The following is a 14813-nucleotide window of genomic DNA, read 5'->3' as shown; positions in this document are numbered from 1 at the left end:
GGTTTGATACTTTTTTTTTTTTTTTTTTTTGAAATTTTTTCTTTTTGGTAAAATTATACTCAAATCAATTTTGCAAGATTTCATAACTAAGAAGAATTTAATAAATAAATAAAAAAGGAAAAAAGGAGCCAAAAAATAATAAAGGCATATTGAATACAAAAGTGGCTCTCTCTCTCTCTGCAAAACAGAGAGAAGCGATTACAAAACAAACCAATTACTACTAAACAAACAAACAACACACACTCTCTCTCTTCTCTTCTCTTCTCTTCTCTTCTCTCTCTTTCATTCCCCCATTGGAGTTTGCAATTTGCTGTCACTCCTCTCATCTTCTTCTCCTCTCATCGCATCTTTCAATCTTCAATACTCGCCGGGGGAGCTGTTTCCGACTTGTTCTCTCTTGTCGGTTACAACGACGCTGATTAGAGCTTTCTGTAGCTTCCTGGTTTAGTGCTCTTTCTCCTTTGTTGATGCCAAATCTGAGGCGAGTTGCTCATCTTATGTTTATGTCTCTTTCAGTCTTGTCGCTCTTTGATTTTTTTTTTTTTTATAAATTTGCTTCCCTCTGCTGAATTCTGAATCTGCTAAAACCCTAAATTTGATATGTTTGTAGGCTCAAATCATCTGTTAATGCGGACAGACACTAGTTCAGACACACAATACATCTTCAAGCTCTTCAATAATTTCATCAGCTCTCTAAGGGAAGGGGAATGATTCCAATGGATTATAATAATAATCACTGCGTTCCTAGTTCTAGCACCACCACCGGTCTTGTGTTTCCGACGAATTACAGTGTAAATGCGATTAACGGGTTTCCTCACCCGCCTCTGGATTCCTCGGCGGTTGCTGGAGTCAAACCAGAATCCAGTGGTTTGGTTATGGATTGGTCCGTTGAGGAGCAGTATATATTGGAGAACGGCCTTGCAAAGTAGGTATCTTCTTCTTTGTTTGGTATTTTTTTTTTTTTTTTTTTTTTTGGATATTTCCATTTTTAAGAAAAAAAATAATATGCAAAAGTGTCTTGTTCATTCGTAGCTTTTCGAACTATGATTTATAATTGTTTGTTTTTTATAAGAAATCACTAGTGGGCACATTATATTCTCAATGGTGGATTATTAAAGTATGTTCTTTTGTTCCTTCCAATATAAAGAAGTATCGCCTTTGTGTTTTCACGAAACGTTATATAGCGTATATTGTTAAAGGTTGGGACTTGGGACCATTAGTCAGTTCAGGTTTTGCTCTAAGTCGGTTAATTTCTCTGTATAGATTTTCTTACGATGATTAGCTGAGATTGTTTTCAGGATACCTTGGGTTTCTTAGAGCCTCTAATGTTGTTGTTGTTGTTGTTGTTGTATTTGTTTGCATGCATGACATCTTTATTTCTTTTCCGTTTGTAGATTAAAAGATGAACCCAAAATTTCAAAGTATGTAAAGATCGCTGCAACTCTACCTGATAAGACTGTAAGGGATGTAGCATTGAGGTGTAGATGGATGACGGTAAGTTTGTAATGTTTTTTAGTGGTTTTTGTTTAAGTTTCCTTGGGCTGTGTTCATACTTCTTGTTTGGTTATGTGCTATTTGTCATGTTCTTTTTACTTGCTAGAGGATTGCTTAGCAGTTCTAGCATTCTTTTCTTTTTTTTTCAAATCGTATGTGGCTGTTATTGGAGGAGGGATATTACTGTTAAAAGCATATGCTTAATATGAGGGTATGAGCATAATGATGCAACTTTGCTTGTGTGCTTTTTCATAAAGATAAAGTCCTACACAAAAAGAAGTTAGAGGTTCTATTGATGAAAAGTCTCTCTGCCATGTCGTAAAGATTGTCGAAAGACTGGTAAAGGATGACCAAAAGGAGAAAATGACAAGTATTGCTGACGCTAGATCAGTCTTTATATTAGCTTTCGAGTCCATGATTGTTGAGGGAATTGTTGGAAAAGGAAATAAGCCTAAAGCTTTTTCTTAATTATTTCTGTAGTTATCCTGATATAGATATTACTTTTATGGGTGATCCTAACCTTTTTGTAGTTATAGAAATTTATGCTGTCTTTGATCAGAAGTTCTAATAAACCTATGGAGTTTTTTAAAAATGATTATTTGCTCACAGCATGGGTTACATACATCATAATGTTAATTGTTTTTCTGTTTGCATAATAAAGTGGAACGAAATGAATAAATGAAGTACAGTGCTTTATTATCATCATATTACCATCTCCTTCATGTCTCTGTCCTGTCATAATTGACCTGAGTTCTCAATCAGATATATGATGTAATCACGAAATCACTCCCTCTTTCTTTTCATTGAGTGCTTGTTCTTTGTTTTATCTTTCACTTGATATCTATCATGATCTTTTTAAGTTTCTCTTGGCTAAGTTGGGCATCTATTTTCACAGCGAAAACGGAGGAAAAGAGAAGATAAATATGCCGCTAAGAACCTTAGCAATAGGAAGGTATGCTTGACAACCTGAGCCTTTTGTACCGTATTTTATCAGCTAATAAATCAATGGAGCTAGGGGGCCTCATTTACTGTTTGGGTTAATAGAGACTTCCCACAGATGTGACTTTCATTCATGCAAATCTGTCAAAACGTTCTCAACCAAGAACCTTAACTATATAATTGACTAAAGTACTTGTATGGTGGGTTTTTCATGAGAATATGTTTTGTTAGTTCTGGACTAAAGAAAAAATGACCACCACGATCGGTGTTTGTTGTAAATGACTGGACAATCAATAAAGTTTCTGATCGATTTTTCATTGACTGATGGGCAGCAAATGATGTGGATCCAACTATGCAGAAGTATTAGTATATGTTACTTTAACATCAGTATCTGAGCTTGTGGGCATATTAGTAATAATATTTTATTGTAATGATTGTTGTGACATTTGATGAAGGGTGTTAGTATGTGTTTCATATCATGTGCATTCTCTTTGCTGGGTCTTATGAACTTTGGTAAATCAGTATGCTTTTGAACTTGGTTCTAAAGACCATACTTCTTCATGGTAAGGTGGTGGATACATCCCCAGAACTGAACATGCTATCCAGTGTGCCACAACAAAATGCTTTATATGTCATGAACAATACGTGCCACAGTTCACGCATGCCTTTTGAAGGTCTAGTGCTCTTTAATTCTTTGCTCTTCTGGGTTGTGTGATCGTGAAAAGAAATGAAATCAAATTGTCAGCTAGGTTCCTTTGTTGAACTCTTCTTCTCAGGTTCAAGTGACGCAGTAATGGATCTTCTACAGCAAAACGCTCAAGCTTTAAGTCAAATTTCTAACAACCTCTCTGCGTGGAAGGTAATTTTATTCCTGCAATCTTTTGGGGTTAGTTGTGTGAGATGATTAAATCGAACATTGTATACCAGATTTCCCACATGCTCTTTTATTCTTAAGAAAAGAATTTGATACTGTTGGGTTGGGTTTCCTCATTATCCGTTGATATGCAATTTGCTCACAGATATCCTAACTTCGTGCATACAGCTGCAGGATAACATCAGTCTCTTTTATCAGACAAGATATAATATCAGCGCCATTCTGACTGAGTATGTGGATCTATAGCAAAAAAAAATTTCCCAATTGAGACATTGCATCTGTTTTCTTTTCCGTTCTATGATTAAAGCTTCAATTGCTTAACTCTTACTTTCTTCTGCAGCATGAAGGAGATGCCTGGTATCATGAGTCGGATGCCAGCTCTGCCCGTTTCAATTAATGATGATCTTGCAAGCAGTTTATTATCAAGTACAACACAGGTAATAGATTTTGCTGTAATATGTCAAAATAGCTAATCCTGAAAAGTTCTCCATGTGACCTCAAATAATCAGAGCTTCTTGACCCTAAAAGAGTAAAAGTGTTAAGTATTTGAGTTAATCTATCTTGAACAAATACCTTGTCCTTGCATCATGTTAAGAAACTGAGTTAATACTCTAGCAGAGCAGAGCTAGGAATGGAACAAATTAAGATTAAAAGATTTAAACGTATAAACCATTAATGTTCTTCACTTTATTGATCTCGGAGCATATCCCTTTGAAGCTGGCCATGATTGATGTTAAGTTGATTGTTTCCCTGTCTCACAGCCAGTATCTTACACCATTCCACCAAGCGTCCACCTGAAGCAAGAGCCGAGAAGTTGATGGGGAAAGCCGGTTTTTGACCGATGCTAAAGTAAATAGCACAAGTACCTGGTACGTGGAAATATTTTCGTGAACGACATGGGAATGTAATCAACTGCGGACACCGCTTCCGGACACGAGATACAACAATCGGTATTGGTTAAATCCTTGTGCTCTCGGGTAATTTGACAGAGATGCATGAACTACACTCCCTCTAAGGCCAAGGTAAAATCTTTGACCCGCACAAAATGCTCTGACCGTGGATCAAACATAGGAATCCTCGAAATTCATAGAAGGTGGCATAGGTTGATGGAACTCAAAAGCCTTTTGCTGTAATCTTGTTGGTGCTTAAATTAGTATAATAACAGTTCTTCTGAGTTTGGTCTTCAACGGCCGAATATGTGTAATACAAATTCTAGTTAAGGTAATAATTTATTATCCACTAGGTACATTTTCTTCATTTTCATAGTTTATGATGTGATACAAATCATTGTATATATATATCGTCACCTTTCTCAATTCATTGTTAAAATGTTTGCAGAATCTTCAGTCCTAATGAGAGATTTACTTTAAAGTTTTATTACTATTAAGACAGAAACAGACAAACAATAATGTAGCTTAAAGACGATAATGAAAAGTAGTTCAGAACACAACTCAGCACGATGGCAGAGCAAACCTATTACAGCTGGTTTATGCAGTCCAAGAAGACAATGGTGGAGTTTCAGAATTCTTATAGGTAACTATATTAGTGTCTGATCTTTCTCCTTTCACAGAACCTGGGTGTCCCATGGCTTCAAGCTCGGCCATCTCTTCGATAGTGAGTTCTATAGATAAAGCTCCTATGTTCTGATTAAGGTTTTTGATCTTGGAGGTTCGGGGAATTGGGCAGACATCATTTCCTTGGTGATGAACCCATGCCAAAGCTAATTGCGCAGGCGTGCAGCTTTTCTTTTCTGCCATAGCATTGACCTTTTCATAGAGAATCTTGTTGTGGTCTAAGTTCTCTTGCTGGAATCTTGGTAAACCCTGGAACAGAGCAAAACATACCGAGATGATACTCATTTCGCTTATATGGGACAGTGACCATTCATGTAACGATGTGATGAACCCATGGACTTGCCTTTCTGTAGTCACCATTGTCCATATTCTCAATGAACTTAGGCCCTGCAGCAAAGAAGCCCCGTCCCAGAGGACTGTAAGCTACAATTCCAATACCCAGCTCCCTGGAAAAAGTAAAGCCAAGAATGAACAATACAAGATGGGGATATTAAAGTTATATCAAGGAAGAGAAATGTTTGCTGAAGGTTCTGCACCTGCAAGTAGGAATTATATCTTCTTCAACATCTCTCGACCACAAAGACCATTCTAATTGTACCGCAGTTAGCGGGTGAACAGCATGGGCTCTCCTTATAGTAGAGGCAGAGGCTTCAGACAAACCAATGTACTTTATCTTACCCTCTTCAACTAGCTTCTTTAGTTCTCCAATCTTTGAATTGTTGAAAGGGAGACAACAGCATAAAAATCAGCTCATGGATTCAAGAAAGAAGAAAGATTGCGAAGAAAAGAAAAGAAGCTAACAGTGACTTCAATGGGGACAGTGGTATCGATCCTATGCTGATAATAGAGATCGATGCAGCTAACTCCTAAACGCCTTAAGCTCGCTTCACACGCAGCCCTCACATAGGCTGGATCTCCCCTGTAACCCCATTTCTCATATTCATAGAGAATCCCAAACTTGGTTGCCAGTTCCACTTTCTCCCTCATCCTCCCATCTTTCAAAGCCTGATAACATCACATAACAAAACAATTTCAAAAACCCTAGACCCTAGGCATCTCAATAGAGTGTGTGGAAAAAGATGGAAAATCTCGAAGTCAGAACCTGACCAAGGAGCAACTCGTTGGCATCGGGACCGTAGATGTCAGATGTGTCGAGGAGCGTGATACCGGAAGTAATAGCGTGGTGAATGAGAGCAATGAGATCTGTCTCCACCTTGGTAGTTCCGTCGAAGATGGAAAGTCCCATACAACCAAGACCTTGAGCCGAAACTTCAAGACCTTGGCTTCCTAGCTTGATCCTTCGCACTCCACTTGCACCTGCCATGGATTCTAATCTCTCTTTGGAAGGTTTTAAAGATTCCTCACGCTTTTGCAATCAGTTGAAACCGTAGATGTAAGAATTTATGAGTTTTTATTTGAAAGCAGTTTCGAGATGAGTTTATAATAGCAAAATCGAATTAGCAATGCCGCCGACTTGAACTTAGTTTATAGTAGGTGGGGCACGTGCCCCATACACATTTATAAAAGTTGTTTATGCAATGAACTAACAATGTTAGTTTCTTGGCCCATTTGGAAAAGTGCTCAATACTAAGAGGACAGTTAAAACTCAATTTTTTGTACAATAAATATAATTTTGTGCCCCATCTTACTTTTCTCCCCTCCCTGGATCCGCCACTATCATAGTCAATGCAAAGACGAATTTGAAGTCTAAAAAAGAGGGTCAAAGTTGAAAAATAATAAATAATCAAATATCTCAACATTATGGGGGGGGGGGGGGGGGGGGTCAAAGAAGGAATAGTCTTGTATAAATAAACTTTACGTTATTTTGCAGTATTTTGATATGTCTAAAGTCTAAACAAAGATCTATGCACTATTCTCGTCAAAGAAGGAACAATCTTGTAATAGAACTTAACGTAATTTGCAGTATTTTGATGTGTGTAAAACAAGCACTAGCAAAATCTTAAACAGAATTAATGAATTTTTCTTTTACTTGAAATGTATTTTGAAATTGTGTCAATGGGATAGTCTTTCAGATTTAGCAAGTGTTTCTTTACCTAAGAAATAATAAAGTTATATCAAACCACCAGACTAAATTCGACTTTTTCTATCGTCGTTCCTAATTCCTAAAAGAGAGATAAATAAAAAACACAAGCTTGCGTCATATCTCAAGATTACTTGCCTTTCAAGTCATCTTTCCAAAAAATAACTACTTTCTTAAACCCATTAAAATTTGGTTGCCTTCCTTTAAAGCTCATAATAATATCTATCACCCATCTACCAACAACTTCCCAAATCTTTTCATCCTCCATGAATTCTACTAGCACCGGAACAGTTGAAAATGTCGAATTCTCCATCCAAAACCTAATAAGGAGTTGGTGCAGACGGCAAAAATGGCGACAAATCTGCCTCCTCTCTCCGAAAGAACAACAACAAGAAGTACTCATCTCCATCAAACAACAATGGAGAATCACTTTATCAGAGTTCCTAGAGTCATACCAAATTCACCTTTTCACCATCTTCTTGCTTTCTCTCGACATCATCTTAACTTCCCTCGAATTATCTTCTTCTCTGCTCTCCTGCACATCAGTCAAGAAAGCTCAGACCGAGAATGAATGGTTCCGTTGGGGAGGAACCGCGATTTTGAGCATTCTTGCCGTTAAATCCATGTCTCTGGCTGTTGCTATGGGGAAATCGTTCTTCATGCAACCTGGCTGTGTAATGGATGGCGCACTTGCGATTGTTTCTCTGATTCTTCAGGTGCTTCTTGAGAAGAAAGGGACCGGGTTCATCGTGGTGGTGAGTTTGTGGCGGGTTTTGAGGGTTGTGGAGACTGCGTTTGAGCTTAGTGATGAAGCCATTGAAGTGCAGATAGATAGAATCATCAGCCAGTTTCAGGCTCTTAGTAAAGAGAATAGATCATTGCTAGAGACGCTCGCAGAGAAAGATGAAGTAATTAAGAAGCTAGAGGAAGAGCTTAATCAATTCAAAGAAAATGGCGATTTTCTAATTGTGAATAACCGACCATATACAGGGAGGCTATAAAAACTCAATATATGCAGAATCTGAAATCCCCTGTTGTATTAAATTTGATAGATTGTTTAAAGCAATTAATTCAAAGAAGTAACAAGTAAACTCAAGCTGCATCTCATTAGAATAAAGAACTTATGTTTCATACAACCTTGATGAGACCATTAGTTCTAAAGCTAACTAGATTCAGTCATAAACGACTAAGAAGAAACACTGACACGTCCTTTGCCAGAAGAATCAAGATTAAAGGAGAAACTGCTTTGGCAACTTCAATAAGAAAGCTTCATATAAAGACTTCAACACAGAGAAGGGTAGCAAGCTGGAGTTGGTGTTGGTGCCATCACCGACGCAGGATCAAGAATTTCGCCTTCCAGGTTTGTTGAGATAGTAATACGTTTGACTTCACCAAAAACTGTGTTGTCTAGACCGAGATTATTAGCACTAGATGTTTGACTGATTGTTTGAGTGATGTGTGCAAAATGGTCCAATCTCTGCTGAAGGTTGTCTCTTATGGTTATGACAAGATAAACCTGAACAATTACCGGTGGAGATACTGTAGATCCTTGTATATTTGTGAGTCGGAAATAAATACTCTCCTGTGGCTCCAAACACAACGTAACCGCAAGTTTACCACTTAGTTTTCGAGCCTTGTTATCTCGTAGTATCTGGGATATTGATCTATCGAGTGTAAAATTAAGAAGATTCCCTACATATCCAATGAAAGGTACAGGTATAGATCCACTGGGATCTACAGAGATTCCCCCAGGAAATTTCAAAACCTGAAAAGAAATTGGCTTCCCAAAACTTGTTGTGGTCAGATTCAGCTTCGATCTTTGTTCAAGCAGGTTAACGAAAGAAGATCGCAGTGAATTTAACGACTGTGTGCTTATTTCATAGCCAGCAGAGACAGGTACAACTGCAAACTCCACATCTGTATACTTACATGAACATGACTGACGCAGAGACAGAACAGTCACCTGTTCAACAGTAACTAGATATTAGCCCTCTTAATAAAAGCAGAAATCAAAAACACTACATTGCATAAGTTTTGTAAGAAAATGTTCTTATAACCTTGGTGTCGTTCGAAAGACGTATGCTCCGAAAGATATCATCCTCTAGTCTTCCTTTTAGGGAGATAACCTCAGACACTGGTTTTCGAAGTTTGAAGCAAGCTTGTACTGAAGCAGCTGGTTTAAAACAAAGAAGCAAAAGAAAAATGTTTAGATATAAAGTGTGTCATATGAGATCTTTCAAGACTCACTACTAGAACCAGAGACAGTTTATGTACTTATTAAAGTCTCCACCTTTATAGATCTCAGAAAATTTTGAGGATAGTATAAACTGAAAATTCTGAAACTATAAATCAATTAGGGTCCTCTTAAAATCTGGTAAAGTATTAAACTTTTTGTTGAAAGACACTTACCATTGTAGTTGATTGTATCATTAGCATGGGGTTGAGACAGGGGCGGAGCTAGTGTATGAGATCGACTGGGGAATAGGCAGAAGATCGTAGGAAGAAGAATCGCTAAGCTTACGACCAAAACAATGAGACATCGGAGACTAAAGAGACGCGACAGAGCAGAGGAACAGCTCTGACCGAAGAATCGAGAAGATTGATGAGGGTTCTCAGGGTCGAGGTTCTGCTGCTGCTGGTGATCCACATCGTTCGCTCTTGACTGCTTTTTCATTGCAAGATCGAGTGAGTATATGAAAAAAAACTCAGGTGATTTTGTCTTGAGGAAGAAGAAAACAAAAGAGGAGGTTGGCTCAACCAACTTTTGAGCAGAAGAAAGCTAATAGTGAAAAAAGGTGGTGTGGTGTGAGAAAAGTAAAACATGATCTTACAACATATATATATTAGTCATTCCATCCGGTATATTTTTGACATATGGATAACAAAAAAAATAAAGAGCCAATTTGGGAGATTTTCTTTTAATGAGAGCTGATGTAATATATACTTTTTGTCAAAATTGTTTACTCATTAGGTATGGCGATGTTTATCTATTTTTGAAATCTTTGATACAAAAAGTTTCTATGTATTTTTTTACAGTTTAAAATCATATTTAAATATAAGTTAATTGTGTTCAAATACACGCTGGTATTCATTTATTTAAAAAGATGCGGGTAATCAAGTTTGAAAAGCGTAGATAATTAGTTTTTTTTTGTTTTTTAAAACGCGGATAATTAGAAGTTATATTTTTAATAAATATAAAAAATTGCACATATCAGTTAATTAAATCACTTAGTTCACTTATATCATTAACTGTTTATTATTATTATTTTTTAAAAGTATATCATGAATGTTCCATTTTTTAAGAGAGAAATGATTTGTGTTTTTTTTTTGACAATAAATGATTTGTGTCTTTTTTTTTTTTTGACAATAAATGGTTTTTGTATACTTCAGATATTTTATTACAAGGAAAGTAGAAAACAAAAAATCATACCAAAAAAAGCATCATCTAAAAAAGCAAGTAAATATATATATATATATATATATATATATATATATATGCAATTAATAAAATAATAAATTAAAAGAGCAATATGGCATAAATTGGATTCCAGTATATATTAGGTGTGCTTCTTTTGTAATCTTTACATACCCTTTAAATAGTATAGTATAATTTAATAAAATATAGATATGTTTTTACAAAGAAAAAAAAAATCTCTTTTTATCTGTAACCCACTTTCTTACCTACACAATATACAAAAAAAAAAAAAAATCAATAATAATTTTTTTTTTTATTATTAATTAGTTTCCTAAATTTTACTTCATAATATCTTCAAGTTTATATTTTGCCAAGCTTCTTCATAAACCTAAAATCTACTGTGTCATACATATATGCCTTGTATTAAAAAAAAAATGAAATACACTCACTAGTCACGACACTACTAGTTGAAATTAAATAAAGAAAAACAAATAAAAATATAAAAAAATAAGGTTTAAAAAAAAAAAAAAAGCTGGGGAATTGTTTTGTAAAATTTGAAAAGAGAAAGTGAGATCTCTCTCTCTCCTCTTTTTTCAAAATTTGAAACACTCCGCCATTCCGTCTCTCTTCACGCGCCACTCTCTCTCTCTCTCTCTTTCAAATAACCCAAAAATTCCCCTTCTCTTCCCTACTTCTCCCCAGATTTGAGATTTCAGTGCTCTCTCTCTCAGTGCTTGCTCTCTCTCACATAATTGTTCTAGGTCGTCCCAACCCAGATTTACAGATTCATTCAGTAAGAAACTAAAACTCTCTCGCCCTTTAATCATCTCATTTGCTTTCTTCGCATCTTCTCTTTTGTGTTTTTTTTTTTTTTTTTTTTGCTTTATGGTTTCTCTTCCAAAACCCTTTTTCTCCCGGGATCTATAATCTGTAAATTGATTTTTTCTTGAAAAGATCTGTGGATTTGTAGATAGTTTTGCAATGTGGGTTTCACTCTCTTCTTCTTCTTCTTCTTCTTCTTCTTTGTCTATCGATTGTAACATTTGTAGCTAATTTGTTCCTGGGAAAATGTGGTCATTCTAGGGTTCTTGTTTGATTCTGTCTTGTATTTGGGGTATTTGATATAGGATTTATCATATGAGCTTGCCATTTTCAGATCTCTACTATAATTTATTTTTGGGGGATTTATCGATTGCTCTTTCAAGTTAAGATCTAGACATTAAAATTTTTGTGTATTCATAGACAAGCTTTGTCATTTCGATATTCATGGATTTATGATGATGCCCCATTTAATTGCATTGAAGATGTGTAATTTTATACTATTATTAGTTTTGTTCCTTAACTGACCCACCAAGTGTTCGATGAATTGTCTCAGCCAACAAAAAAAAAAAAAAAGAAATGGACTCTCTTCCTGATGCGCTCCTTCAATACATTCTTTCCAACATGACCGCTGCAAAAGATGTGGCTGCTTGCAACTGCGTCTCCAACCGATGGAAAGAGTCTACAGACTCTGTTCAGAAAATTACATTCCTCCGGAATTCTTTCGATAGCATCATCTCCAAGACTGATGATGATGATGATGATGATTCTGACACCATCTCCAAGACTGATGAATCTGACACCATCGTTCGCAAGATGATTTCCTCTTTCCGTCGTCTTGAGGAGCTTGTGGTCTACAGCCCATTCTCTAGCAATGGTCTAGCTTCTTGGATGGCCCATGTGGGTTCGTCTCTTAAGCTATTGGAGCTGAGAATGGATAATCTCGCTAGCGAAGACGCTATTGTAGAGGGTCCTTTGAAGCTTGACTGCGTTGGTGTGGCTAAGAATCTGGAGACTTTAAGGCTTTGGGGTGTTTTGATGATGAGCCCTCCCAAGTGGGATATGTTCCCAAACCTTCGCTGCCTCGAAATAGTTGGAGCAAGAACTGATGATGCCACTCTGTGTCATGCTCTCCGTGCTTGCCCGAATCTGAGTAACTTGCTTCTGCTAGCTTGTGAGGGAGTTAAGTCCATATCGATCGATCTGCCATACTTGGAGCATTGTAAGCTGGATTTCTATGGACCAGGTAACAGCGTGCTAGTCCTCACTAGTCCGAGGTTACTGTCCCTTGATGTTCAAGGCTGTAGCTTTATCCGTGTCCCTGAAACCAGATTCTTAAAGACCCTATCCATCTCCAATATTGCTGGTAAACATTTATGAGCCTACTACTTGTTTGGTTCCTTCTATTACCATCTGCAGATGTCATTTGTCTTACTTTGTCTCTGATTGGTTAACAGGGAGAGTTTACATGGTAGATTTTCATAACCTTTCGTCGCTTGAGGACTTGTCGATTCGGGGTATACAATGGTGTTGGGATGCGTTATGCATAATGCTGCAGCAAGCAAGAGACGTGAAGCATCTCTTTATGAAGGTTGAATTCACAGGCAATGAGTCCCTTCAACCATTTCCTGAGATTGATTTTGTCGAGTTCTTCAATAACCATCCCAAGCTTCAAACATTCGACATCCATGGAGCAATGTTCGCTGCGCTTTGCCAAAAGAACAGCCTAAAAAAGGTAAAATAAACTCTCTTCTTCATCAGAAACGTTCCATATGAAGCCAGAGTCTTACCAATAATGTTAACCTCCTTTCTCTTTGCAGCTTGAGACAGGATTTGCAATACCGTGTTTGGAGAAGGTTACTATCACAGTAAGATCTCCACTGAACGCAGAACAGAAGATGAACACGCTCGAGTCGCTTGTGAGATATGCGAGAGTTTTGAAACGAATGGTGATAAGGATTCTTCGGATGAAGAGCAATCACAGCGGTGCAGATGATTTCTGCGATGACGTCTGCAAGTTCCGGTACATGCATCAGCATCTTGTTCAAATTGAATGAAATAATTGCTAATCTAAAATTTTCGGCCATTGATTTCTGTTTCTCATTTGTATTCGCTGAGCATTTCTAGTTTGAACTCTTGAGTAAATTTTTTGTTTCCTGATCCATGGTTTTGAACTTTTGAATCTAATGCCATTTTAGAACTTTTTCCTGCTGTTGTCTTTAAAAGGAATGATTATGAACACATTTGGTTTTACACTTTTCCTGTTTTCTTGTTCCTATATATATTTACATTAGTTCGTATACAAATCAATATTAATATACTTACTTATGTGTCAGTCAAACACCTACTATCTTCATATGCTTAAAAAAGATTAAGAAGATAATCTCCTAAAAACAAGACAAACCTCAGATTGCATTACACTACCAAAATAAAACGAGATAACGCAAAACACGCACCGCCAACAATTTCATAACCATAAAAAAAAAAAAACTTCTCTATATATAACAACGTTACCTCCAGCATTGAAAAATTACCTAGTGCTAATTCTTCTCTAACAAACTAAAATAAAAAATAAAGAAAAACTCAAATAAAATGGCGGGCCGCGACACATTCCAGCTGCGTTTCGTGGCTGTCGCGGCATCCGCCGCCGTATTGATCTTTCTCATGGCTGGTCAAGTCGCGGAATCGCGCATGATCAACATATGCTCTCACACAGCGTATCCATCTTTATGCCGACCTCTAGTGAAACGAATCACGAACCCTAGACGAGCCACGCACCGAACCATCCAGGCATTAGAGGCCAAGACAAAAGTGGCTCTAGCCGAAGCAGCTAGGTTTAAAGACGGTAACCAAGCGATCAGCACGTGTTACGGGACGTTTAGCGACGCGATATTCAATTTAGCGAGTGCGAGGAAGAGCATAAGAAAACGCGATGTCGTGGGGACCAACACGTACCTAACAGCGGCAGTGTCTGATTATGGCGCATGCGTGGACGGGTTTATTGAGACTGGTCAGGTTAATGCGGTCCAGAATGTAGCGGTTGACTTGAGGAAGATTAGCAGCAATTGCTTGACGTTGTCTACATTGATTAGCTGATCGATTAAGAGAACTTTTTATTAATTTTTCTCGAAACAAAAAAAAAACAAGAAAAAAAAACTAATTAATTTCGTCTAAATCAAAATTTGGGTATTTTTTTTTTTGTTGTTGTTATTTTTGTTTTGAGGGAGGCTGTTTGTTGATCTATGTCATTCGTATGTAACGCCACTGGGTGTAATTAATTATATTTTGATTTCGTGTAATTAATAATTGCTAGCAGATATTTTCTTATGATAATTCCAAAAATTTGTGGAACAATTGTTTTCCATTCCTTTTCTTTCAACCTTTTTTGTTTGTATAAACATGCCATTTTTTATACATGTCACGAGGCAAAAACACAAACGAGTTTGGATTGAAAACTATTGGACCATAACATGTATGTACTCTTTTTCACAATGTGTAAAAAAGCTCTTTTGTAGAGAAGCACCCACAACCAAGAAAACATACAAAATAAGCTTAGCTAGGGAAGAATTGACATGATTGCACAAGTGGGCTTTTGTTTTGGGACACTTACAAGAATAGAAAGATAAACAAAAATATCTTCTGCACAATTCGTGGTTT

General features: G+C 36.9%; 6 protein-coding genes across 7 annotated transcripts; 4 read left to right on the top strand and 2 right to left on the bottom strand.

Annotated features, from left to right (window-relative positions):
• The first annotated feature begins 140 nt into the window (after positions 1–140).
• Positions 141–4623, top strand: LOC104769425 (uncharacterized). Of its 2 annotated transcripts, none has more exons than XM_010493650.2 (9): positions 141–481; positions 611–925; positions 1395–1494; positions 2390–2446; positions 3002–3107; positions 3210–3292; positions 3482–3537; positions 3648–3744; positions 4069–4623. In XM_010493650.2, the coding sequence occupies exons 2-9, from the start codon at positions 708–710 to the stop codon at positions 4123–4125; spliced, it is 774 nt and encodes a 257-aa protein (XP_010491952.1). In that variant the 5' UTR covers positions 141–481; positions 611–707; the 3' UTR covers positions 4126–4623. The 2 variants fall into 2 exon arrangements, with proteins under 2 accessions (XP_010491952.1, XP_010491944.1); XM_010493642.2 differs by having other exon boundaries at positions 3476–3537.
• Positions 4624–4667: 44 nt separating this feature from the next.
• On the bottom strand, positions 4668–6421 carry LOC104769410 (putative aldo-keto reductase 1). Its single transcript, XM_010493622.3, has 5 exons — positions 5984–6421; positions 5683–5886; positions 5418–5590; positions 5225–5327; positions 4668–5130 (listed from the first exon to the last, which is right to left on the bottom strand). Exons 1-5 carry the CDS (start codon positions 6203–6205, stop codon positions 4795–4797), a joined length of 1038 nt encoding a protein of 345 aa, XP_010491924.1. The 5' UTR covers positions 6206–6421; the 3' UTR covers positions 4668–4794.
• Positions 6422–7143: 722 nt separating this feature from the next.
• On the top strand, positions 7144–8018 carry LOC104769394 (uncharacterized). The gene has a single exon (XM_010493598.2). The coding sequence runs from the start codon at positions 7189–7191 to the stop codon at positions 7921–7923; it is 735 nt and encodes a 244-aa protein (XP_010491900.1). The 5' UTR covers positions 7144–7188; the 3' UTR covers positions 7924–8018.
• Positions 8001–9934, bottom strand: LOC104769403 (uncharacterized). The gene is made up of 3 exons (XM_087508331.1): positions 9332–9934; positions 8980–9095; positions 8001–8885 (listed from the first exon to the last, which is right to left on the bottom strand). Exons 1-3 carry the CDS (start codon positions 9594–9596, stop codon positions 8205–8207), a joined length of 1062 nt encoding a protein of 353 aa, XP_087364457.1. The 5' UTR covers positions 9597–9934; the 3' UTR covers positions 8001–8204.
• A 919-nt stretch (positions 9935–10853) lies between these two features.
• Positions 10854–13413, top strand: LOC104769385 (F-box protein At1g10780). The gene is made up of 4 exons (XM_010493588.3): positions 10854–11130; positions 11713–12522; positions 12614–12891; positions 12977–13413. Exons 2-4 carry the CDS (start codon positions 11736–11738, stop codon positions 13211–13213), a joined length of 1302 nt encoding a protein of 433 aa, XP_010491890.1. The 5' UTR covers positions 10854–11130; positions 11713–11735; the 3' UTR covers positions 13214–13413.
• On the top strand, positions 13381–14459 carry LOC104769375 (uncharacterized). Its single transcript, XM_010493577.3, has one exon. It carries the CDS (start codon positions 13749–13751, stop codon positions 14250–14252), a length of 504 nt encoding a protein of 167 aa, XP_010491879.1. The 5' UTR covers positions 13381–13748; the 3' UTR covers positions 14253–14459.
• Positions 14460–14813: the final 354 nt, after the last annotated feature.

The sequence above is a fragment of the Camelina sativa genome, chromosome 3, assembly GCF_030686135.1.
Source record: "Camelina sativa cultivar CO46 ecotype springtype chromosome 3, ASM3068613v1".
Lineage (NCBI taxonomy): Eukaryota > Viridiplantae > Streptophyta > Magnoliopsida > Brassicales > Brassicaceae > Camelina > Camelina sativa.
The sequence above is the reverse complement of the archived record's forward strand: the minus strand, read 5'-3'. Positions and strand labels throughout refer to the sequence as shown.